This window comes from Cyberlindnera jadinii (genome assembly GCF_001661405.1).
Source record: "Cyberlindnera jadinii NRRL Y-1542 unplaced genomic scaffold CYBJAscaffold_1, whole genome shotgun sequence".
Classification (NCBI taxonomy): domain Eukaryota; kingdom Fungi; phylum Ascomycota; class Saccharomycetes; order Phaffomycetales; family Wickerhamomycetaceae; genus Williopsis; species Williopsis jadinii.
The window spans coordinates 247,201-270,080 of record NW_017963652.1 but is presented as its reverse complement, the minus strand read 5'-3'; the positions used below and the strand labels follow the sequence as shown (position 1 = coordinate 270,080).

Genomic DNA, 22,880 nt, shown 5'->3' with positions numbered 1-22,880 from the left:
CCCGTTTCCAAAAAAAATAAGAATATATAATAAAACTCTGTCTGTAAAGGTTGTAAACATGCTGATCTGTGTGTATTCTCCATCGTCTTCAATCGCCAATCCCTCTTCGTTCTCCATTCACTCCACAATGGCTGATTCAGGAATGAGCCCAAAACACCAACGTCAACCACCCTAATGGTGGTGCTCATCTTGTGGCACACCAACTGGCTTCAGCTTGTAGACGGAACCACACTCCCAGCATCTGGCAACCTGGTCGACGGTTGGCTTCAACCACAAGATGTGGTGGGAGTCTGCTGGCGCACCAGTACAGCCAACGTAACGGTAGTCATCGTAACTCTCAACGAGAATTGGGTCTGCAAGGGTACCGGTTCTGGACGAGTCCAATGGCTTGGTGTCGAAGAACTCGACACCCTCGAGCTTAGCAAGAAGCTCCAAACGCTCCAAACCAGTGGCCTGCTCCAGGTCGGTTGGGAAGGTGCCGACTTTGGCACCTTCACCAATCAACGTCTCTGCACCGTCAACCTCAGCCAAAGTGGCAGCGGTCTTCACCTTTGGCGTGGACTGCAGCATGGCTCTGCTGGTGGCAAAGGATCTTGTTGCTTGACGAGCAACCAATCTTGTACGGAGGGCAAACATCGTGATGGTTCTTTTAGTTGTGGTGGTGGTGTGTTGTTTTCAAAGGGGAGAGTAAAAGGGAGAAAGCTTCAAAATCGCACGCTCACGGTACACACAATTCGGGCATCAAAAAAACATTCGAGATTTCTGTGTTGTTTACTGCGTAAAAAAATTTTGGCCTATGACTTTTCCCGCTGTTTGTTTGAGGACTTTGATGCGCTGCTATTGGCTGGAATCGGGTACTTCCCGAATAGGAAATGCTAGGTGAAAGGGGTCTCCATTGGTTGCGGGATGGGGCGGGGGTTCGACTCTCCGCGGTTGCACTTTTGGTCTGTGATTTTCCGGGCGGGTCGTTGGTGGTGTGTGGGTGTTGGGTTGTGACTGCGTTTTTCGCAGCGCGCGGGCCTTTGGGGGGTGTTTGCGGGTGTGGTGTGTGTCCACCCGGACACCAGGCTGTTGCGCGCACGCCCGCTCGCGGCCGCGCGTGCTCCACCGACTAACATCAAAACAATTTTTCATTCTTTCCAAGCGTTAGCTCTAGTGGTTTGGAGCAGAGTATACAACTTTAAAGGACAACGTATGTGACATTGGTGTTGATGAAGGCGAGCGGATGAGGAGCAGTGTGCGTTCTGTGTGATGCTATGTGATTCTGTGTGATTCTATGTGATTCTGTGTGATTCTATACCATTCTGTTGTATTCTATGCTATCTTCTACCGGAGAATTGAGAGCGTTGTGCTGTTCCAGCCCAGGCGCCAATTAAAGAGACCAGCACCACACACAGCACACCAAGCGCTCCCTCCAGCCCTCGCGTGCCTTGAGCCAAGTACTAACCAGTCGACAGATGCCAAAAAAGAGAGCTTCCAACGGTAGAAACAAAAAGGGTAGAGGTCACGTCAAGCCAGTTAGATGTGTCAACTGTGCTAAGTGTGTTCCAAAGGACAAGGCCATCAAGAGAGTCACCGTCAGAAACATCGTCGAGGCTGCTGCTGTTAGAGATTTGAGTGAGGCTTCCGTCTACTCCGAGTACGCTCTTCCAAAGTTGTACAACAAGTTGCACTACTGTGTCTCTTGTGCCATCCACGCCAGAATCGTCAGAGTCAGATCTAGAGAGGCTAGAAGAATCAGAACTCCTCCACAGAGACCAAGATTCGGTGGTGCTAGATCTAACCCAAACGACATTGCTAAGAAGGCTTTGTAAATATGATCTAAAAATACAACACTGTTTTTATTTCGACACAGAGGGTTGGGAGTGTATAGCACTAGGAGATATGTTTAGCGCATGTGTAATGATTTGTCTATAAGAATAGGCTTTTATACTGTTTCTGTAGATCAGGTGTGTTTGCTGGGACGTGTTTATGTATGGAAGCTATAGATTTGCCATGGCAAAGGCCTGCGATGTCTGTTGCTCCTGGTTGTAGTGATCATCGTCGTCACTGTCACGCTGGCCTGCCTGTGAAGCCGCAGTGCCATCCTCATCGTGGTCTTCATCGTGGTCTTCATCATGGTCTTCATCATGGTCTTCATCATGGTCTTCATCATGGTCTTCATCTTGGTCCTCATCCTCGTCGTTGCTACCTTCCAATTCAGGTATATCTACCGTAAGATCAACATCCTCCACCTCTTCGCTCAAGGAGTTCAGTTCGTAGAACAGCATGAACACGCCAGGTGCGTCCAGGACCTCGCTCTCGCTGACAACGTCAATGCTCTCGTCAGATGTTCTCCACCACACACCTCTGTAACGTCTATAAGCAATGTAATGGCCATAGTTGTGAGTACCATAGTGCACAATGACAGAACGTAATTGATACACCAAGGGACCTTCCAATGAATCGTTGGACATTGGGTTCTGATACTCAGTGTACTCCTGTTTAGAGCAGATGGACTTCTCTGTGTCGTCGCTTTCGTCGTCACTGTCCGATTCCTCGTCCTCACGCTCCTGTTCCTCTTCCTCTTCCTCAGCAGGCTCAGTATTGACAGGTTCAGCAACAGTCTTCTTTGACATTGGAAGTCTGGCATCGGTGTTGATCTCATCAGGCTCCGCAACGAACTGATCAAGGTCCAATTTCAGCGGAAATACCACCCTGGCATTGTTCTTTCTGACTCTGTAGGTCATTGGATCAAATACAGACCGATTTATATGGATTGCAAGCAGAGGTGGCGGACGTGACATCAATATCTGTTTAGACTTGGACGACTTCTGCATCATGTTATCCGTGAACAGGTTCTTGATGGCATCGTCATCGATTATTGGCTTCTTCAGTTCGCCTTCGATCTGAGAAATACGTTCTTCCAGCTTGTCAATGAGCAATGTTGAAGATGAGCCACTGGACGTCAATTTGTTTAACTGTTCCCGTTGGTAATCCAGGACATGGTTCAACGCACATCTGTTACAGTTGACGCCTTCGATGATCTCTGGCTTGATCCATTCCTTGAGCAGATCTGTCAGTTTCAGAGCTCCGTAGTTATCACTTGGTAAGTTCAAGCTTAGCCCAGAGATCACGCTGTAACGGATGCCACCCATTTCACCACAGTTCAAGCAGCCAATACGCTCTGCACTGAGGCCATCGACCGGCGTGAGCAGTGTATAAGGCACATATCTGTCGTTGGCATCTTTCAGATTGGGGTCTATCTGAGAAGCCGGGACGTAGACTTTCCCCAAATGGCCAATATTGGCATTCCCCAGCACGGCATCTTGGGGCAATGCGCTCGAATACACAGCCTTCTCGTCGTCTGACGAGGATGAGGACGAAGAGGTGGCTGGCGTGGAAGGTGGAGACACCTCATCTGGCTTCTTGTTCTTCTTGAGATCGGATTCCAGCTCACTCAACAGGGTCTGGAAGAACTCCTGTGCATCCTCTTGGTTGTAACCGAGCAAGAAGTTCTTGTCTGGTGTCTTCGTCATGGTCTTGAGCAACGCATTTGTCTTATAATCATGGCCATGCTTGTAATGCTTCGTGTTTAGCTTCTTCATCAAGTTTCTGAACGCACATGAGAACTCCCTCTCGTTGAGTGAACTGTCCTGTAGCAGTGAGACAAAGGTCTCTGAGGACGCCAGTGACTGTAGCACCGAGTTCATGAAGCACGTGTTACCATCGTTGACCAGGCCACCGATGAGTCCACCACGCTTCATGACGGTGTCGACGGTATCGTCTGAAACACCGCTCCCTCTACCGATTCGACGCCTAAACCTTGAGGCCCCACCTCTGTTGAACAAGGGATCCATGATGAGCTGTGTGATCGAATCGAACTTGTACAGACAGATTGACGTGAGCGAGACGAGAAGGAAGGATAGGACGAGCTGCTTGTTGGAAACCACTTTGCTGGATAGAATACGTTTTAAGATCCGTAACACAAGTAATGCTATGATGACAACCTTGAAGATGACGTTCTTCTTAATGCTCATGGAAACAGCTTACTTCTTTCCAATGAGATCGGCCTGTGTCGAAGAATCAGCTCCAGCAACAGCTTCTAACGTGTGATTGTTTAAAGCGATTCCAGCTCAGATGGGTTCGATGACTGTGAAGCGTAAAATGACCAGGAAATTTTTCACTTCCTCGATGAGCGTTGGTGTTTTTCCCTTATTCTTTACTATGAGGAGATATAATGGCAGGGGTATTCCTTCAATTGGGGGTTTTAGGGGTGTATAACCACAACCATTGGATTCTTGGGGCTGTGACGGTTCTGATGGTACCGCTCACGTGTCCTGGGCCTTGGTGTATCACGAGAAGTGATGGGATGAGTTCCATATAATAATGTCTGTAGAGCCTGGTGTAGTGTAATATAATCATAATATAATATTATGTACTATAATTTAACATGATATAATATAATATAATATAACATAACATAACATAACATAACATAACATAACTACACCAGACATAATGAAGTTATCCCAATTTCATTTGCTCTTGCTCCCAACAACCATCGCCAACATTACTCAGCTCAAAGGATAAACATAATGACAGAGGAGATCAAGGCGACGACCAACGACTACAGAGAACAGCTCTACGCCTCAACCACCACCCCCTACCCTTCGTTGCTGTTCAGTGGGATGTTGTTTGCTACCCCATTGATCACTTCGCAGCCTGAAGCTGTCACAAGAATGAACGCCGATGTCAACCGAGGCGTACTGTTTAAGACTGCAAAGAGACTACGTGTGGGTCCAACCACCGTGAGCTCTGTGCTGTTTGGAAGTGCTATGGCCCTCGGTAGTTGGATTATGTTTGAAGGTGATGTTGAGAGTGGCTCTGGCTTCATCACGGCATGGAGCTCTCTCTACCTCATAGTCAACGGTAGACAGATGTTCAATGGACTCAGATACGCAAGAGTTTGGCCAGTCGTGCTGAGTAGTGTTGCTCTGGGAGAGGCCGTGCTCCACGGTAAGAGGTTCTTCTACGGTGTTGGCCAGTGAAGATGGTTCTCCCTACTTTATATGTATCAATGTGTGTTTAATATGTCTAACCGTACATCACCAGTGTAGTGGCAGCCATCCCTTTCTCGATGCAATCCGTGAGACTTGCTCTTCGTTGTACATCTCTATAAACTGAAGGTCCAAAGGCCTTGCCTTTGGAGCTGCAAACCTTCGATACTCCTCGAATATCATGGTGAGCGACCAGTTCTGTAGGCGTCTTATACATCCAACAAGGCACCCTGTGCGGTGTTTACCTCTATTGCAGTGGATCAGCAACGGATGGTTGGAAGGGTCAATGGCAATCTCCAACGCTTTGGACAGCACGTCGTCTGGTAAATGCACAAAGGGTTCCTTATTACCACTCATCCCAACCTGGAATAGCCTAATCCCTTCCTTCTTGACAAACTCCATGTTCTCGGTGGGGTACTCCTCGGGTATCAGCATCAATATACTCTTCAGCTTCAGCTTGGAGAGAAAGCCAAAGTTCTCAGGCCTAGGAAACGACGATCTATAGATCAACCCACATACAGGAGAGAAGTTCTCAGGAGGTGTCATCTCTTCATCCTCAGCCACATCGCCACCAGCATCCTCTCCCGTCTCCGTCTTATCGTCCATGTCTTCGTCAGCATCGTGGTGCCTTATATGGCCATGTATTTCGCCTCTCTGGAACCTCTCCTCCGTCTCAAGGAGCCCTCTCTGCTGTAGGAAGCCATCCGTGTATTCATCGTCATCCATCCCTATATAGCGATCCCGATAGTTAACACGCTCATCGTCCGAGAACTGGACATCATCCATGGGGAACTCCATCCTGTCTCGATACAGAGCACAAGCCAATTGATCAAGACTGGCTACTGTCCCACATGGGAGGCGTGTATGTATTGCTTTCAGTGAAGTTTGGGTAACCATCGCGATCTGGTGAGCTTGACTTCCCAATGCGGTAATTCTAAACCGGGAGCGTACATACCTATATATCGCTGAGGTAGATATCGTTGTTTGAGAAGAGCGAGTCGAACACGAGTTGCTCTGCTGGCTGGAGGGTGAAGAGGTCGAAGCCCATGTCACTTAGCTGAGACTCAAGAACTGCGTTGAGGTCCTTAGTCAAGCCCTGTGTGACCTCTGCAATTCTCGTGGTTGTCGAATCCAGCTTGTACGATTGCATGAACTGAGAGATCATCGAGATGTAGACAAGTGTGGCCTCCTTGTCGAGCGTCACATGGGTTCCTTGGATGTCCAGAGGTATCTCCCATGTGTCGTTGGAGCCGTTACAAAGGTATATGCAGAACAACGACAGGCAAAGCGAACTGATGTAACCAACCATACAGTCCTGAGATATGCCACCGTTATGGAGGTCTAGAGACATGTGCAGCGTCGTATCCATTGTCTGTGCAATGATGACAGCACTCTGGAGTCCCATCTGGACAATACTCAGGAGAGTCTCGTCACTCAGGATCTTGTAATTATTCGTGGTGATGAACACGAGAAAGGGGAGCGTCAGTAGAGTCATGTAATGGTGGTACAATATGCTCAATTTGAAGTCATACACGGTGACGATCTGTGACATTGGCTTGATGTTGATCTCGTAGTACAGCTTGTTCAGTTGAGTCTTCAAGGCCAACGTGCGCTCAATGTTTATCAACGACAACGGTTGCTGGGCCGTCGCTACTCTTCTCTCCTTGATGATCTTGCTGAGGAATCTCGAGAGCTTCAGCGTTGATAAATAGTACTGTTTGAAGCCATCTGAGACGGAGAGCTCATTGGTCAGGTCTGGATAGCCAATGGTGATCTCTTCTTCGTTTATAGTGCTCTGTCTTCCAAAATTGGAGCACAGTGACAGCTCTGTTTGATAAAGAGTCCAAAAGATCTGTGCATTGGTGTTGTCGTTGGCCATGTCTCTGTGCAGTCCTAGGGACATCGCCTGTCTTATTGCGAGCCCAATCAGGTTCCATGAGGCATCCCTGTTCTTCTTCGAGTGTAGATACGTTGCGTAGAGATAGAGGAACTGGATAGAGCTCGTAGATGCTCCCAACGTTGCATCTGGTAAGATCAAATGGAGCACTTCGTCGATCTCATCGCTCCGTTCCAACACAACATCGCACATCTTGCTTGCAATAGACCATACGAGGAAGATACACCCGCACATTGGGTTATCCAGAGCCGTGTAGTCCATGGCTGGGTCATCAACAGTCAACTTCTGCCAAAACAGAGAATGCAGCCTGGAGAAGGCCTCTCTCTGGAAAATGAAGTAGAAAGGGTGCACCTTGTCGAAGAACGTGTTGACCAGCTTCTCAGCTATCTCCCTGGACGATATCAGCTGGATCACGGGAAACGTCTTGTGGGACAGCAGCGACACTGAGACTGCTCTGTAGTCCTGGCTCCTGACAGCAGCGTTCTGGAAAAGCGTGATCTTGTTATCAAACGACAGCGTCGGTATCAGCGATCTCTTCAGCAGCAAGTTGCACAGCAGTGTGAACAGCGATGGCGTGCCACTCGAGCCAACGTAGTGCGAGCCGCCTGTGGAGTCGTAGACAACCGTTTCCCTGACGTTGGCTTCACCTTTCAACTGCTCAGCATGCGCTGCTGCTGCTGCTGCTGAGTGCTGGCCCTCAGCACTCGCAGAGGACTTCCTGCTCGCCTCCCTGGCCACACCGCTCACCTGTGGAGTGAACGGCTTCAGCACCTTCGCCTCAGCCTCCAGCAGCTTGGACTCGTCCACAACGTCGTCCATGTTTATCCCCAGCTGCCGCCCCAGCGACATCAGCTTGCCAACATCGTTGATGTCGATGTCAGGGTACAGCCCCTGTACCAGCGAGATCACCGTCTGATAGTGGATCCCCAGGTTCTCAAACGACCCGTACACCCTGCGACGTCTCGGCTGCGACGTCAAGCACTCGACTCCTGCCTTCAGGCAGTTCCGGCACGGATGTGTCTTATCATCAAGCTGATGCCCACCAGGTGGCACGATCCTGATACACTTGGTCTTCTTACTCTTGCACCTGTCACACGAGTACGCAGCGCGCTGTCGCTTGTCTGGTGCCACCACACGAGGCCGTCTGCTTGCCATTTGGAGCCCTCCTTGCGATGCAGTGTGCTCTACGCCCGCACTAACCGCCGTGGGAAGGATTTTGATGTTGTGTGCGGCGGATCACGCAATCTACGAAATGTAAACAAAACATCAACACTTCAACATCAACAGATCCACAACTCCTTGTTTTGCCCCGATATCTGCGCTAGAGAACAGTGGCGACCCTGTGCTCGATGGCTACAACCACTTCCTCTGTGATCAACCTCACCAAGACCATCATCGGTGCCGGTTTACTGGCGATTCCCTTTGCGTTCAGGGCGGACGGCATCGTCCTTGGGCTGCTGCTTGTGCTGCTTGCTGCCGTGACGTCGTGGTTTGGGCTGTTCATCATCTACAAGGTGTCTCACCACGTTGAGGGCCAAGTGTCCTTCTTTGCGCTGTGTGCGATCACGTATCCGCAGCTGACGCTGCTGTTCGACTTCTCCATTGCGATCCAGTGCTTTGGCGTGGCGGTGAGCTATCTGGTGTTGTTTGGCGACTTGGTTCCAGGCCTCATTGGCGGAGCTTTGACCAGAAACCAGGTGATTCTGCTGTCGCTGGTGATCACGGTGCCGCTGATCTCCTTTCGAAAGCTCGACTCGCTGAAGTTCGGCTCCATCGTGGCTCTTGTTGCCATTGCGTTCTTGACCGTGCTCGTCGTGGCACACTCCGTTGCGGATGAGTACACTGATAGGGGCGAGGTGTTGGTCTGGGTGCCGGGGAAGCTCAGCGACGTTATCTCGACCTTCAGCATCATCATATTTGCCTTCACGGCTGCTCAGAACATCTGCACGATCATCAACGAGATTGACGATAAGTCCAATACCAATCTTGTCATCGTTGCAGCCTGTGGCATCTCGTCCGTCTTGTTCTCCATGGTTGGCTTAGCAGGCTACTGGCAGTTTGGCTCCAACGTCCTGGGGAACGTCATGATGAACTATGACCCTGAACTGACCTCGACAAGGGTTGGTAAAGGTGCACTTACGCTCACGGTTGCGCTGTCGTACCCGTTGATGTTCCATCCTTGTAGAATATCCATAAACAACATGTGCTATTGGATTAGAAAGCACAGCTCAAAGCAAAACGAAGGAGAAGTTGGTCCATTGTTGCAGCACTCTGACGACTCGATCCATGAGCACATCCACGTTGAGGTTCCGTTCCCTACAAACGACTTCTTCATCGTCTCGTTGGGCTTAACATTGGCAACTTATGGGCTGGCACTGAGCGTCACCTCTTTTGAACTGGTTCTTTCCCTAGTTGGAGCCACGGGCTCCACGTTGATCTGCTTCATCCTTCCTGGTCTCTTTGGTTATAAGCTGATGGAGACCGGAAGCGGCCAGGTCTATTCCATTGCACTCACCGTGTTTGGACTGGTGGTTATGGTTACATCTGTATTTGCAACGCTCTACTTCTGAGCAAGCTTTGAAGTCACTGCAAATGTATTTGTATTAAACTAATAATATGAGGAACAGAAAAATAAATATCCCAGTTGGTGCTTGATGCTCTTTAGCTCCTGTTACTTCTTCTTTTCTCTCTCTTTTGTCTTCTCTCTCACATACTTGTGAAAGTAATAGACCCCTGCCATTGCACCACTCAGTCATCCTCATCATCGCTTCTCACATCTTCAGCATTGGAGCCTGTGACGACTTTAACGATCACTTTGACGATGAGGTACATCCAAATTATAGTGATGATTTGCAACCCACCCAGTAAAGATAGGAAGACCGTAATGACGTTATCTGTCCAACATCTTTTCTGATGATTAATTCCTTCTATAGATAAACACTTCCCACTAGCCATTAAGGACTTTGCCCTGGTTGCCGCATGCCAAAATAGGTAGTTGTATAGCCCATGTCTCAGTACTATCCATACAACAACAAACAGCCCAAAGAGTACGTCACACATTGTCTGGAACCCGCAGTATCTTAGTATCTTTGCGCTTGATAGGAAGATATCGACAACGTCCATGATGGACAAGATGACATGGCCAATCTTGGTGAAGTAATAGTAGTACGAGCCTCCTAGAAGCAAGCACGTAATGATATGATGGCTGAACATCTGGTAATGATCCTTCCGTCTCGCTTCAATGTTCAATATGAAGATCTGCTGTAACCAACATGACATCTCCAAAAGGTAGTAGCTCTTGAACAACGCAGACATGTGATCGTGCGGCCATGCAATGTACAGATTGTCCAAGTTATTGTAATAATCAGAATGATAATACAAGATGTATAGTCCCGCACTGAACGAGATTGAGTAGTAGATCAGGTACCAACCCTGCTCCATAAACCTCTGCGTTGCACGGTGTTTGTGTATGCCGACAGCCTCCGCCAGTGGCCTCAGCAGATAGTTCATCGACACTGCACGGATGAAGGTCACCAGGAACATCCCGGTGAGGATGAAGAAGCAGTCGTTGACGCCAATATCATACTGGTCTGTTCCTGGGTAACGGTGTTGTAAGTGAAGGAACTTCCCCGTGTACGGTCTCATCTGCGGTAGAAACCTATCCATGCAGTAAACGCTCGTCAGGAAGAACAGTGATATCTCCATCTGGTATCTATCCAGGCTGTTGATCTCATTCAGCCTGGGAGAATGACCACCGTGATGGGACTCGAGCTTATCGGCATCGACATCGGGCTTATCAGCCAGAAGCTGTGTCGTCAGCACTGACGAGTCGTATTCAGCTTTCTCGTCCATGTCCGAGCACGACGACGACGACGACGTCTCGGACGAGCCTCTGAGCGAGGTCTCAAGCGCCTCCACCTTCTCCATGGCTCCTGTGCTTATGAGTTCGTCTTCACGGCCAAAACAACACCAGCTACTGCTCTCTGGGGCTTTGTCGAAAACAGCTGGAAGAATGTAACGAGTGGAATGAAAGCAGCACAGTGATCGCACGCTCGGTCTCTCTGCCTGTCTCCTGGTGCAAGTTGTGTTCAAAACACGCTGATCAAAGCCTTCTGGTCCCACCAAAACGTGTTCAGAAGAGATTTTACACGGACGCCCTGCTGACGTGAACGTAGAAGAAATTTTCCTGAAGGCAGTGCGAATGAAAACAACCCGCTGGGAAAAAATGCTCTCTGCCTACGTTTGTTTACATTCTCTGCCTAGGCGGGATTTCACTCTGCGTACGGCTCTGGCGTGCCTGGCGCGCCTGGCGTTTGCTCTCTGCCTGGGACCCAATGGGGAAGCGCTACGGTGTTAAGGCGGTTACCCTACTGTGTGATTTGTCTAGTGACAGTATATATAGAGGTATATATACACCATCAATTGGTGCGATACTGGTTCGAGAGGGCCTGAAAGAGAGCTTCACCTGTTCAGAAGAACAAGCTCGAGGGACTTCTTGCACTTGGCCTCGTCGTAGCTCTCCCACACCTCGTATAGGGTGACCATCTCCTGGACTGCTTCTATCACTTCCTCGAGGTCGATGTTGGAGTAGCCCAGGAACTGGATGAATACCCTGAGCCCTTCGTTCTGCGCTCCATGGTGTGATGACGATGGTGCTGCTCCGCCGGTGATGGTGCTGCTGGCAGCATTGTTGGCTGGGTTGGTGGCATGGGCCGTGCTGTTGGTCGTGCTATTGGCTGTGCTGTTGGTGGGGGTGCTCGTCGACGCACTCGTCGTGGCATTGGCAGCTATGCTCGCTTGGTGTGACACCGACGACGATATGCTCTCGTTGTGGAGATGCGTGATGTGGTTGTACTTCAGCACCAGCGTTAGGTATACCGACGCCGCAGACACTATGTGTGGTGGGTATAGCAGTGGTAGATCGGTAACGTACGAATCGTTTATAACGGACCAGCTAGACTGCAATTCCTCTGGTGACAAGTTCCACTGTGTCGAAGACCCTGCTTGTTTCTGGTTATACTCCAGGAGCACCTCGTTTATGATCATCAGCGACCTGTAAGGGTGATGGACAATGAGATACGTATCCATCTCCTCAATGAGGTAGAACTCAAACTCCGCAACCTTCGAAATATCCTGCGATATGTACTCCGGCCACAGGTTCCTGGCCTCAGACACAATCGTCCTTATATGCTGTGGGCATTCTTCAATCTTGCAGGCCAGGTAGATGCATGTCGTTATCAACAGATAAAGGTTCACCTCTTTCAAACAGCACCTCGTGAAGAACCGCATCAGATAAACCTCCGCTGTGGACAGCGCAACCTGTCGTACGTTCAGCCGTCTACCAAGCTTATTCACCAAGCTGTGGATATAGATCCTCATGTGAAGGTCGTAAGCGATCTCATGGCTCTTCGATATCATTCCTGACTCCTCCATCGTCTTCTCCAGCAGTTTCAGCTCTCTTCTTGCATCCTCCAGCGACTCTCGCGTGAACTTCCAGTGCAGCCTCTGTGATGAGTTCCAATAGTTAGCGGACATCCTGCTGATTCCTCTGTATCCCTGCAACACAATTGGATAAACAGTGGTTGTGTATATACAAAGCAAGAGCATTCACCGCCAAAATATACCGTTTGCCCTAAAAAAAAACCCCGGGAGTTCACGGAGTAAATCCCGACATCCGTACACCTAAACACCCGCACACCATACACCCGCACACCAACAGCATAGCCTCGTGGCTCCGATGCCTAAAAAAAATTTTCACTCACTTTGTCTCCTCTCATCTTCCCTCTTTCCCCTTGAACTATGGCTCGTGGACAAAGAATTGTTACTTTCGAAGCTTTCAAAAGGAATCCTTTGATTCATCATTAGCTTTGGGGAAAGTCTCCCACCCAACATTCACGGAAATCGTAGTGGTGTTTCTTCCTAATGGTGAACCAACCCACTGGAATTGATGTCTGCTTCTGTTGATCTCTGCTCCAGAGGACCTTCTCGCTCTGTCTATGAGTGTCTGTGGCTGGTGCGTTAACCTCTTGAAGAAGGTCTATGAAGTTCTCAGGTGCTGCTTATGTGTTTCTCTGATGAAGATTTGTATGGCGAGACGTGTATGTGATGCCTTCTGGGTTATGCTCCTAGTATTGAGCCTCTTGTTGAATCCTTCAAATGACTCTTGGAACATCGCAATCTCGTCCTTGGTTCCGTACTCGTCTGATATCTTGAACATGGCACCTGAGAGTCTTTTCTCTTCTCCAATTGGGCATCTCTTCATGGGCTCTCTAGGGATGAGGATGCTCCTTCTGGACAGGGGTTTACTGCTGCGTCGTTCCTGGTTATCATTCATCTTATTGGTGGATTGAATATCATTTATGATATATCTTCGGTATTCGGGGCTCCTAGCCTAGACGATAGTTATAACAATTGATCATCTTCTTTAATGATTAACCCAATGGAGCTTACTCTTGTCACACCACGAGCCACCCCCTTCTTTCTCCCAAGTCTGCTCAGTTTACAAGGCCTCTCTTGTGGAGCTGTTGCACAGTCAAATGTGCCGGACTTCATGCTACTAACCAATCCAACTCCTCTTGGATATTCAAATTGATAGGACCATAAGTATTCAAATGCTTCTTTTTAAATGATGAGATACCAACGCAACATAGAGTCAAGCTCAGAGTACAAAAAGTACTGGGACGAGACTTGCATTCATATTTTCTGACTAAAGAGAAGTAGAATGTCTTTGATGTCTCTACAAGTGGGTTATACAGGCGTATAACTTGGATATCCATATAGATTAGAATTGTGTTATGTAGACATGTATGTACAGCTCTGTTATTTACCAACCTCTTGATGATAACTTCTCGTTATCTTTCAATTGATCAATGGCGACACCAAACATCAACTCACCCAAATCTGTAGAGTATTCGAGCAACTTTTCAGGGTCGTTATAGTGGGTCACGGCATTGACAATGGCTGTTGCCAACTTCTCTGGGTTCTTTGACTTGAAGATGCCTGAACCAACAAAGACACCATCACAGCCCAATTGCATACACAGAGCAGCATCTGCAGGTGTGGCAACACCACCAGCTGCAAAGTTAACCACTGGTAGTTTGCCTCCATTGGCTTGCAGCTCTTTCAACGATTCGACAGAGATTCTCTCCTGTTTAGCAAACTGCTGCAACTCTTCATCATTCATCTGGAGAACTTTGGCAATCTGTTCCTTGATAAGTGTTAAATGGCCAACAGCAGAAGAGATGTCACCAGTGCCAGCCTCACCTTTGGATCTGATCATTGATGCACCTTCCTGGATTCTTCTCAACGCTTCACCGAGGTTCTTTGCTCCACATACAAATGGGATTTTGAATGCAGTCTTTTCAATGTGGTACTTCTTGTCTGCCGGTGTCAACACTTCAGACTCATCGATGTAGTCGATGCCAATGGCCTGAAGTATTTGGGCCTCGACGAAATGTCCAATACGGCACTTGGCCATGACCGGGATGGAGACTTCCTCCATGATCTCCTTGATGAGCTTTGGATCACTCATACGACACACTTGACCAGAAGCTCTCATATCAGCTGGAATTCTCTCCAGCGCCATAACGGCACAGGCACCGGCTCGTTCAGCAATCTTTGCCTGCTCGGCATTGACAACATCCATGATGACACCGCCTTTGAGCATTTGGGCAAGCCCCTTGTTCAACTTGAGTTCATTAGACATCTTGGTTTCACGCACTTGTTCTATCGCTCACTGCTTCAAATCTAAGACTTGAGACGGCAAGAAGTCCATCGCGTGGGTTTTATACAGTTGGAATCCACCTACCCTTTTATACAGACCCGCAGCAGAACACGACCACCACCAGTTAGTGCAATGACTAATATAACGGTATGCACAGTTGGATAAACCAAGAGATTGCACTGCACAACAGCCAATTACAGTCCAAGCGTTGAGCAACTTTCACAAACAGTTGGGCAGAGTTACACCTGGCAAGGCCCAAAGTGACATGTGAAAACCATCTCTTAAAGGTATATTCAGATAGAGCAAATGAGTCATAATGGTGCCCCTATTCAAAATGACTTCTCATGACTTCTCTTTATGCATTTGTATGGATGCTTTGACTGATTTGATTCATTTTATCCTTTAACCTTTGCGGGTGCAGCATCGAGGCTGTCGTAAACATGCGCCTTGCGTGTGACTCGGTTCCAAGCGCGCTTGGTTTCCACGGTTCCCGGTTGAGTCATCTGACTCGGTTCTGTACGTTATATGCGGATAGCCAGTACCATCAGTGGTCTCTTTCAAGGTCTCTTTCGAGATCTCTTTTGTTTGAATTGATCTGCTTTGGAAGGTATTCACACCCAGGACGCAGTCGGAGAGTGGCCACATGACCGTCAAGCAGTACACCGTTGGTGTGTTATCCTTGCAAGGAGCGTTCAAGGAGCATATCGACCTCTTCAAGCTTGCGACTGAGAGCCAGCATGAGAAGTTCCACTTCTTGGAGGTCAAGACTCCACAGCAGCTGTTGCGATGCGACGCTCTTGTCATTCCAGGAGGTGAGAGCACCTCCATGTCGCTGATCGCAGAGAGAACGAAGATGATACAGCCACTGGTGGATTTCATCCACTCTGGGAAGCCTCTTTGGGGTACATGTGCTGGTTTGATCTTCCTGTCTAGAGAGATTGTCAATGGGCGTCCGAATCAAAAGGCCCTTGGAGCCATTGATATCCAGGTCAAGCGAAACGCCTTTGGAAGACAGCTGGACTCGTTTGAGTCGATGCTGGACTTCAGTGGGTTCATCGAAGCCGTCGATCAGTTCCCGGCCATCTTCATCAGAGCACCGGTCATTTCCAAGGTCTTGCCCACGGAATATAACGAGGAGTACATCACAATGAAGCTGGTGGACGACCAATCCCCAATCATCAGGAGCGAGAACGAGTCTGTGAACAAGTCAAAAGTGGAACTGCTGTACACGTTGGACAATGGCCTGGTTGTTGCGGCTAGACAGGGAAACGTCCTGGTAACGTCGTTCCATCCGGAGCTAAGTGACGATTGTAGATTCCACAGATGGTTCATCCAAGAGTTTGTTGCCAGTACATAGATCTTCAATGTCTACATCACAGGTACAATTGCAATGATAATATATAGTAGTAGAAGTAGTGGCAGTAATAGTGTACACATGAAAAAACCAAACCAGCATGTGGAAACCACGAGGCAGAACAAAGTAAAAGAAAACACATACACACACACAGAACAACAAGAGGACAAGAGAAGCACAACGTGGGGTTAACCAATGAGAGAAGACGGGTGAGATGAGATGAGATAGCAAAGAATTGAAGAATGAATGGTTTGATTAAAACATGACTTGACTTTGAGTGTGGAGGAAACAATGCAAAACACATGACAATCGTACAACATGATCAACCTCAGGAGTCTAAAATTTAATAAAGTTAGATTTATTTAGAAAGGATCTCATTTGGATTCTTCGTCAACCTCTGTTATCTTTTGCTTCTCTTCTTCACCGGCACCCGGTGCTGCTTGCTCACCTTCGTTTTCATCCTCTTCTAAGGTGCTCTGAGGCACACCGAGGGAGTTCATTAGGTTACCACTGTCCAGGTAGAAAACTCCATTCTGGTTTGTCAAGATGCTCTGTTCTAACAGCTGTTGGATTGAGAAGCTTGTCTTTGACCCATCACCTTCGGTGTCTTCAGATGCAGCTTGGGCCTCTTGATCAGCGGCCTGTTGTTCCTGATCCTCTGAATAAATCTCCTTGGCAACTTCTTCGAAAGGCTGTGAAATGGGACCCTTGTTATCAATCACTGACTGGTACCACTCGTCCAACGTCTTGCCTTGTAAGAGGGCAACGATGATCACAGACATGTTGTCACATCCGATACCGGAACCATACGAGTTTGGTGCGAGACAGATGTCGATCATTGCTTCACAGATCTCTTCGAGGGACAAGTGGTCGTTGATACCCTTTCTAACAACCTCAACTGCTTGTTGAGAGGTCAAACAGTCCCAGATACCATCACATGCCAAGATGATGAACTCATCCTTCTCTGTGATCTGGTGTTCCAGAACATCGGGGTAAGCAGTGACAATCTGTTCCTCTGGAGGCAAGTCTGCGGACTTCTTGAAATCAAAGTCTCCAATGGCTCTGGACAATGCCAAATTACCATTCACTCTGCCGATATCGACAAACCCACCGGCAGCACAAATTCTCGCGTGCTCGCCCTCGTTGTTTGGCTTATGGTCGAACGACAAAGGCTTCGACTCGCCTGCAACACTCAACACGGTTCTGGAGTCACCGGCATTGGCACAGTAGATCTTGTCCTTTGAGATGATCACGGTGGTTGCGGTGCAACCACTCTGATCGTTCTTCAAGTTGAAATCTTTCAAGATCTCAACATCGGCGGCCAGGAACGAGTCCTTCAACGCCTGCGAGTAGTTGCCCTTCTTGAACTCCTCCTGTCTCTTCAAAATCTTGTGGAGATTCTCCCCAGTGAACTGTGCAATCTTATCACCTCCATGGCCGTCAAACACACCGAAAAACGCAACAGACTCTTTACCCTTGGAGGCCTCGCCGTCGTCACCCTCCTTGACAGCATCCATGTCCAGCACAGTGGTGTGTGCGTCCTCCATGTTGATTCTCCATCCTTGCATGGAGCTCAGCCCAAAGGCATACTGAGCGTCTTTATCACTGAAGGAATGCTTCTCCGTGACTGGCTGTGAGAGTATCTGACCCATTCTGTCGTAATCTCTCTGTCTCGCGTTCGTTGGTTGTTTCTTAGGAGCTGCCTCGCTTGTTGCTGTAGTAGTCTGTGCAGTGTGGCGTGGTGCTCTTCGTAGTTGTTGATGTTGTTGTTGATGTTGTTGTTGTGGTCGTCGTCGCTGTCTCCAAAGGAAAAAAAAGAGAGGAAGTAATTTCGTTCGCCAGCGGTTTGCGAACACGAAAAAAGGCGAAAAGCAGCGGAAAAAAAAAGCGAAAAAAGTTTACCGCGGTGGGGTGTGCGATTATAGTTATAACTGTTATTATAACTGTTATTATAATTGTTATTATAATTGTTATCCTTGTTATAGGTATTTAGGGCTGTGGGCCGGTGGTGGGAGGATGGGAGGTGTTGCTGTGGAGATGTGGACTTGGGACGGTGGGAAGGGCTTGATGTGACGAGAGCTGTGGTGGGAATGAGCACAATTGATTGGTTTTTGCTGTGGTTGTTGGTCTTTTATCTGGAACGGAACAGCTGAGCAACACGGTTGGGAGCGCTGGCACGGTGATGAGTTTGGCACGTGATGTATCACGTGTGCTGGGTGTGCCGGGTGAGCAGAGTGTGCTGGATGAGCAGGGTGCTCCAGTATCACCTGCTTGAAGACACCACCTCCACAAGTATTACCATTGTACTAAGCTGTACGCGATTCGTGTAAGAAGGTGGGACAGAATCGCTGGTTGTGGAATAGCACACGCACCGTGTATAAGATCAACGCGTAGATCACTTGTGACTCTCGTAATTACGCCGGTAAAGCCACATCTGCACACCAGGTGACACCATCACGTGCTACAGCACGTGCTCCAACAGATGAAACCGCCTTCCTTCAAGTCACGTGTATACCACGTGTCTCCCCACGTGACGTAGTACTCAGAAACTCAATGGAAAAAGAGTCATCGAGAAAGTGGAAAAAAAGTTATAAACACAACGATTCTTCCCTCGTTTCTCTCCTCTGTTCTACATCAGTTACCATAGCAGCAGAGATGCCAGTGAGTAGAGCTTACACGTGGAGCTTTGTGCGTGGCGCTTTGTCCAATGTGTGTTTTTTGTGTGCCTCCCTGTTCCCAGCTAACGAGATGTCCATAGGCCCCAATTCAACCTTCTATTGATTCGCTATTACAGATTATCCATAAGGACAGAGAACAGTACAGCGATGATCTGACCACGATTCCCAACATGTACCCTGTGTACTCATATGTGACCTCGGACTCGATCACTGCGCATATCGCGTACCTCAAGTTGACCAAGATTGGTGATGAAAGCAGTGCCAAAACTCAAAGTTTCCTCTTTGAAAGTGCCAAAAATGGTGATACCGTTGATCGTTACTCGTTTATTGGCTTCCAGCCAAAGAAGATCATCAATACTGGTCCGGATTTCGGGTTGGAAGTTGATCCTTTGAATTTGCTCGAGGATGAAATGTCTCAGTATAGACAGGCCCAATTGCCAGGAATTCCAAAACTGTCTGGTGGTGCAATCGGCTACATTTCATACGACTGCGTGCAATATTTCGAGCCAAAGACGAAGAGACCTCTAAAGGATGTGCTACACTTACCAGAGGCCTCACTGATGCTCTTCGATAACGTCATTGCATTTGACAACGTGTTCCAAAGATTTCAAATCATCAACAATATCGTTGTCAATCTGGACGACTCTGACGAAGAGATCAAGTCGAAATACGCAAAGGCAAGGGATAACATTCATGCCATTGAGACCACCTTGTTGGATGACTCAACTCCAATTCCATATCCTAAACAGGGTCCAATCAAACAAGGACAAGATTTCACTTCGAACATCGGACAGGAGGGCTATGAGTCCCATGTCAAGACTTTAAAGAAACATATTCTTAAGGGAGATATCATTCAAGCTGTTCCATCGCAAAGAGTTGCAAGACCAACTTCGTTGCATCCGTTCAACATCTATAGACATCTAAGAACGGTTAACCCATCTCCATATATGTTTTACGTTGACTATTTGGATTTCCAAATTGTCGGTGCAAGTCCTGAACTGTTGGTGAAATCCGACTCCAACAACAAGGTCATCACACATCCGATCGCAGGAACTATAAGACGTGGTAAGACAGCCGAGGAAGATGATGAATTTGCCCTTGAGCTGAAATCCTCTAAGAAGGACAGAGCCGAACATGTGATGCTTGTCGATTTGGCCAGAAACGACATCAACAGGGTTTGTGATCCAACCACTACGAACGTTGATAGATTGCTTACAGTGGAGAGATTCTCTCACGTCATGCATCTGACCTCGCAGGTCTCTGGTACCTTGAGACCAGACAAGACCAGATTCGATGCGTTCAGATCCATATTCCCAGCTGGTACGGTCAGTGGTGCGCCAAAGGTTCGTGCGATGGAGTTGATTGGAGAGCTCGAAGGCGAGAAGAGAGGTGTCTATGCCGGTGCTGTTGGCTCCTGGTCATACGATGGTAAGACCATGGACACGTGTATCGCGTTGAGAACAATGGTTGTCAAGGATGGCATTGCCTACTTGCAAGCTGGTGGAGGTATCGTGTTTGACAGCGATCCATACGATGAGTACATCGAGACGATGAACAAGATGAAGGCCAACAACAACACCATTGTGGAGGCTGAGAAGTTGTGGGTTGACAAGCTGAACCAACAGCCACTGTGATGGTCCCGTGTATAAGACTTGAGTAATGTGTATATATATAGAAGTTGGTTACCTGTACTGGTCGTCTGATCAATGTGGTGTCCGGATGTATGGGTGTCCGGATGTGTAGCTGTCCGGGTGTTTGGTGTCCGGATGTCCGGGTGTGGCCCCCTCTGATCGTCGACAGCCAAATTTTTCCCCTTAAAAATCAAACTTCACAAAAATGGATCATCGTTAACACAACGCTTCCCTCCGTTTACGCTGTACTGTTTCATTTCTGGTACAAATTCGTTCAATTAACCCAGCTGGAAAAGACACCGAACTGTGCTTTTCCCTGCTACAACCACCGAATCGAGTCCAATCGTTGAGTGCGTGCCATCTTTCCCCCGTTTCAACGTTTCCACCACCCCCTAGGGCCCTTTTTCCACGCTTTTGGAGCCTTTCTGGGAGACATTTTGTGCACTTTTGAGGGTTTCAGGAGTAAACAAAGAACAGGCCTGGACGATCAGAGCGTGGCCTGCCGTGGTGATTAATACAGAGCATACAGAGATACACACGTAGAGCGCAAGAGGCGAGAGATGGAAGACTACAACTTCAAGTTCAGCCAATGCTTTGGTGATAAGGCTGATATTGTGATAACAGAAGCAGATATCATCTCCACGGTGGAGTTTGACCACACGGGAGACTATCTTGCGACTGGAGACAGGGGAGGCCGTGTTGTGCTGTTTGAGAGGAATAACAAGAAGCAGGGGTGTGAGTACCGGTTCCACACTGAGTTCCAGAGTCACGATGCGGAGTTTGACTACCTGAAGTCGTTGGAGATTGAAGAGAAGATCAACAAGATCAAATGGTGCAAGCGGACCAACCAGGCGCATTTCCTCCTATCCACGAACGACAAGACCATCAAGTTGTGGAAGATCTACGAGAAGCAGATAAGAATGGTGTCTGAGAACAACTTGAGCTCCTTGAGCTCAACAGGTTCGAACATGTCGGTATCACAGCTGAGGTTGCCCCGTATGACGCTCCACGACAAGATCATCGCAGCCACTCCCAAGAGAATCTACTCGAATGCACACGCATACCACATCAACTCGATCTCCATAAATAGCGATGGTGAGACCTTTATGAGTTGTGACGACTTGAGAATAAATTTGTGGAACCTGAATATCCCAGACCAGAGCTTCAACATTGTCGACATCAAGCCAGCCAATATGGAGGAATTGACCGAGGTGATCACGAGTGCAGAGTTCCATCCACAGTCGTGTAACTTGTTCATGTACTCGAGCTCGAAAGGTGCCATAAAGTTGGCTGACATGCGTGAGAATGCCCTCTGCGACTCACATGCTAAGGTATTCGAGGAGTACGTTGATCCTGCGAACCACAACTTCTTCACGGAAATCACCTCGAGTATATCAGACGTGAAGTTCAGCTCTGACGGCCGGTACATTGCGAGTCGAGACTACATGACGGTGAAGATCTGGGACATAAACATGGAGAAGGAACCGATCAAGACCATAAACATCCACGAACAGTTGAGGGACAAGCTCTGCGACACGTATGAGAACGACGCCATCTTTGACAAGTTTGAGTGTGTCTTCAGTGGGGACGGTAAGAGCGTTATGACAGGGTCATACAACAACAACTTTATGGTGTATCCTGACGTTACAGATGCCAGTAAACCTCAGGAGGAAATCGTGTTGCAGGCTGATAGATCTGCCTTGAAATCCAAGAAGCAACAGTTGAACAAGAGGAAGAACGGCGTGCCTTCGATGCTCAAGAGGGACTTGGAGTTGGACAACATTGACTTCAAGAAGAGCATCCTCCACTTGTCATGGCATCCGTTTGAGAACTCGGTTGCAATTGCTGCGACTAATAACCTCTACATCTTTTCAACGCTGTGATCAACTAATCCCTTTACATTTCCCTAATACTATATGAAAGTCCCCCTTCTAACAAGCGTGTAATCGTCTACGTTGGCATGCTACTCTCCCACTACAGCTGGAACTATCTGTAAACATGTTGTCTTATAAATGGAGTAGAATCTGAAAAAATAGAGCAGTGATAAATAGATTAATCCTTGATGTGTCTGTTGATGACCGGGTTCCACCACAAGGTCTTGTCACCGTCACCCCAGAAGAATGGCTTGGATCTGATGTTCATGTACTCGTACTGCTTTGGCCATTCCTCGTCTGGAACGTGGGACAAGTGCTCTCTGTGCTTAGCGTGCTCAGCCTCGACAAAGTAGGTGTTGATGGCTGTGGCAATCACAGCTGGCGCAGCAACTAACCACGAGATCTTCTTCCACAACCCACTGGTGGACTTGGCGTGGTGCTCAGTGGCAGCAAGCGAGTCCTTGAAGGCCTTAGCAGCTGCTGGGTCTCCCTTTGGGAACGCTGGCTCAAGAGCCCATGGTGGGAGCTCCGCCTTGTGAGAGGCGTTTCTGACGGCTCTGGTGGCCTTGCTGGACTGTCTCAATGTCTGTCTGAACATCCTTTTCTGTTCCTTTCGTTTTGTTACAAAGGTTCTATTGTTGTTTCGAAGAGGGAGAAGGAGACGAATTGGCTGATTTTTTTTTC

The 22,880-nt window shown here is 48.2% G+C and overlaps 15 protein-coding genes across 15 annotated transcripts; 6 read left to right on the top strand and 9 right to left on the bottom strand.

Annotated features, from left to right (window-relative positions):
* COX4 (cytochrome c oxidase subunit IV) lies at positions 1 to 672 on the bottom strand. Its single transcript, XM_020213109.1, has one exon. It carries the CDS (start codon positions 634 to 636, stop codon positions 172 to 174), a length of 465 nt encoding a protein of 154 aa, XP_020072865.1. The 5' UTR covers positions 637 to 672; the 3' UTR covers positions 1 to 171.
* A 785-nt stretch (positions 673 to 1,457) lies between these two features.
* Positions 1,458 to 1,814, top strand: CYBJADRAFT_159833 (40S ribosomal protein eS26; the record flags this gene model as incomplete). The annotated part of the gene is made up of 1 exon (XM_020213485.1): positions 1,458 to 1,814. One exon carries the CDS (start codon positions 1,458 to 1,460, stop codon positions 1,812 to 1,814), a length of 357 nt encoding a protein of 118 aa, XP_020072864.1.
* Positions 1,815 to 2,255: 441 nt separating this feature from the next.
* UBP1 (ubiquitin-specific protease UBP1) lies at positions 2,256 to 3,749 on the bottom strand (the record flags this gene model as incomplete). The annotated part of the gene is made up of 2 exons (XM_020212206.1): positions 2,256 to 3,338; positions 3,396 to 3,749. Coding segments are annotated over 2 exons (1,437 nt in total), but the record flags the coding sequence as incomplete, so codon positions are not given.
* A 723-nt stretch (positions 3,750 to 4,472) lies between these two features.
* On the top strand, positions 4,473 to 5,125 carry AIM19 (Aim19p). The gene has a single exon (XM_020217665.1). It carries the CDS (start codon positions 4,578 to 4,580, stop codon positions 5,028 to 5,030), a length of 453 nt encoding a protein of 150 aa, XP_020072862.1. The 5' UTR covers positions 4,473 to 4,577; the 3' UTR covers positions 5,031 to 5,125.
* On the bottom strand, positions 5,088 to 5,645 carry SIW14 (putative tyrosine protein phosphatase SIW14; the record flags this gene model as incomplete). Its single annotated transcript, XM_020212368.1, has 1 exon — positions 5,088 to 5,645. One exon carries the CDS (start codon positions 5,643 to 5,645, stop codon positions 5,088 to 5,090), a length of 558 nt encoding a protein of 185 aa, XP_020072861.1.
* A 349-nt stretch (positions 5,646 to 5,994) lies between these two features.
* On the bottom strand, positions 5,995 to 7,755 carry CYBJADRAFT_159830 (fungal specific transcription factor domain-containing protein; the record flags this gene model as incomplete). Its single annotated transcript, XM_020213484.1, has 1 exon — positions 5,995 to 7,755. The coding sequence occupies one exon, from the start codon at positions 7,753 to 7,755 to the stop codon at positions 5,995 to 5,997; it is 1,761 nt and encodes a 586-aa protein (XP_020072860.1).
* Positions 7,756 to 8,285: 530 nt separating this feature from the next.
* Positions 8,286 to 9,506, top strand: AVT7 (Avt7p; the record flags this gene model as incomplete). The annotated part of the gene is made up of 1 exon (XM_020212449.1): positions 8,286 to 9,506. The coding sequence occupies one exon, from the start codon at positions 8,286 to 8,288 to the stop codon at positions 9,504 to 9,506; it is 1,221 nt and encodes a 406-aa protein (XP_020072859.1).
* A 178-nt stretch (positions 9,507 to 9,684) lies between these two features.
* Positions 9,685 to 10,641, bottom strand: CYBJADRAFT_176027 (longevity assurance proteins LAG1/LAC1; the record flags this gene model as incomplete). Its single annotated transcript, XM_020216763.1, has 1 exon — positions 9,685 to 10,641. One exon carries the CDS (start codon positions 10,639 to 10,641, stop codon positions 9,685 to 9,687), a length of 957 nt encoding a protein of 318 aa, XP_020072858.1.
* Positions 10,642 to 11,293: 652 nt separating this feature from the next.
* SSN8 (cyclin-dependent protein serine/threonine kinase regulator SSN8) lies at positions 11,294 to 12,240 on the bottom strand. Its single transcript, XM_020213941.1, has one exon. It carries the CDS (start codon positions 12,223 to 12,225, stop codon positions 11,398 to 11,400), a length of 828 nt encoding a protein of 275 aa, XP_020072857.1. The 5' UTR covers positions 12,226 to 12,240; the 3' UTR covers positions 11,294 to 11,397.
* A 1,449-nt stretch (positions 12,241 to 13,689) lies between these two features.
* Positions 13,690 to 14,994, bottom strand: CYBJADRAFT_165218 (pyridoxal 5'-phosphate synthase subunit PdxS). Its single transcript, XM_020213940.1, has one exon. It carries the CDS (start codon positions 14,639 to 14,641, stop codon positions 13,760 to 13,762), a length of 882 nt encoding a protein of 293 aa, XP_020072856.1. The 5' UTR covers positions 14,642 to 14,994; the 3' UTR covers positions 13,690 to 13,759.
* A 102-nt stretch (positions 14,995 to 15,096) lies between these two features.
* Positions 15,097 to 16,042, top strand: CYBJADRAFT_165217 (pyridoxal 5'-phosphate synthase subunit PdxT). Its single transcript, XM_020213939.1, has one exon. It carries the CDS (start codon positions 15,303 to 15,305, stop codon positions 16,014 to 16,016), a length of 714 nt encoding a protein of 237 aa, XP_020072855.1. The 5' UTR covers positions 15,097 to 15,302; the 3' UTR covers positions 16,017 to 16,042.
* CYBJADRAFT_165216 (PP2C family serine/threonine-protein phosphatase) lies at positions 16,033 to 17,813 on the bottom strand. The gene has a single exon (XM_020213938.1). It carries the CDS (start codon positions 17,663 to 17,665, stop codon positions 16,388 to 16,390), a length of 1,278 nt encoding a protein of 425 aa, XP_020072854.1. The 5' UTR covers positions 17,666 to 17,813; the 3' UTR covers positions 16,033 to 16,387.
* An 847-nt stretch (positions 17,814 to 18,660) lies between these two features.
* Positions 18,661 to 20,529, top strand: TRP2 (anthranilate synthase TRP2). The gene has a single exon (XM_020213937.1). The coding sequence runs from the start codon at positions 18,862 to 18,864 to the stop codon at positions 20,323 to 20,325; it is 1,464 nt and encodes a 487-aa protein (XP_020072853.1). The 5' UTR covers positions 18,661 to 18,861; the 3' UTR covers positions 20,326 to 20,529.
* Positions 20,530 to 20,882: 353 nt separating this feature from the next.
* On the top strand, positions 20,883 to 22,205 carry CDC55 (protein phosphatase 2A regulatory subunit CDC55; the record flags this gene model as incomplete). The annotated part of the gene is made up of 1 exon (XM_020212359.1): positions 20,883 to 22,205. One exon carries the CDS (start codon positions 20,883 to 20,885, stop codon positions 22,203 to 22,205), a length of 1,323 nt encoding a protein of 440 aa, XP_020072852.1.
* Positions 22,206 to 22,374: 169 nt separating this feature from the next.
* Positions 22,375 to 22,794, bottom strand: COX13 (cytochrome c oxidase subunit VIa; the record flags this gene model as incomplete). The annotated part of the gene is made up of 1 exon (XM_020212408.1): positions 22,375 to 22,794. The coding sequence occupies one exon, from the start codon at positions 22,792 to 22,794 to the stop codon at positions 22,375 to 22,377; it is 420 nt and encodes a 139-aa protein (XP_020072851.1).
* Between the last annotated feature and the right edge of the window lie 86 nt (positions 22,795 to 22,880).

Excerpts from the sequence above, each read along its gene's own strand:
- AIM19 (XM_020217665.1), top strand. The coding sequence starts at position 4,578 with ATGACAGAGGAGATCAAGGCGACGACCAACGACTACAGAGAACAGCTC.
- TRP2 (XM_020213937.1), top strand. The coding sequence starts at position 18,862 with ATGTACCCTGTGTACTCATATGTGACCTCGGACTCGATCACTGCGCAT.
- CYBJADRAFT_165217 (XM_020213939.1), top strand. The coding sequence starts at position 15,303 with ATGACCGTCAAGCAGTACACCGTTGGTGTGTTATCCTTGCAAGGAGCG.
- SSN8 (XM_020213941.1), bottom strand. The coding sequence starts at position 12,225 with ATGCGGTTCTTCACGAGGTGCTGTTTGAAAGAGGTGAACCTTTATCTG.
- COX4 (XM_020213109.1), bottom strand. The coding sequence starts at position 636 with ATGTTTGCCCTCCGTACAAGATTGGTTGCTCGTCAAGCAACAAGATCC.
- CYBJADRAFT_165218 (XM_020213940.1), bottom strand. The coding sequence starts at position 14,641 with ATGTCTAATGAACTCAAGTTGAACAAGGGGCTTGCCCAAATGCTCAAA.
- CYBJADRAFT_165216 (XM_020213938.1), bottom strand. The coding sequence starts at position 17,665 with ATGGGTCAGATACTCTCACAGCCAGTCACGGAGAAGCATTCCTTCAGT.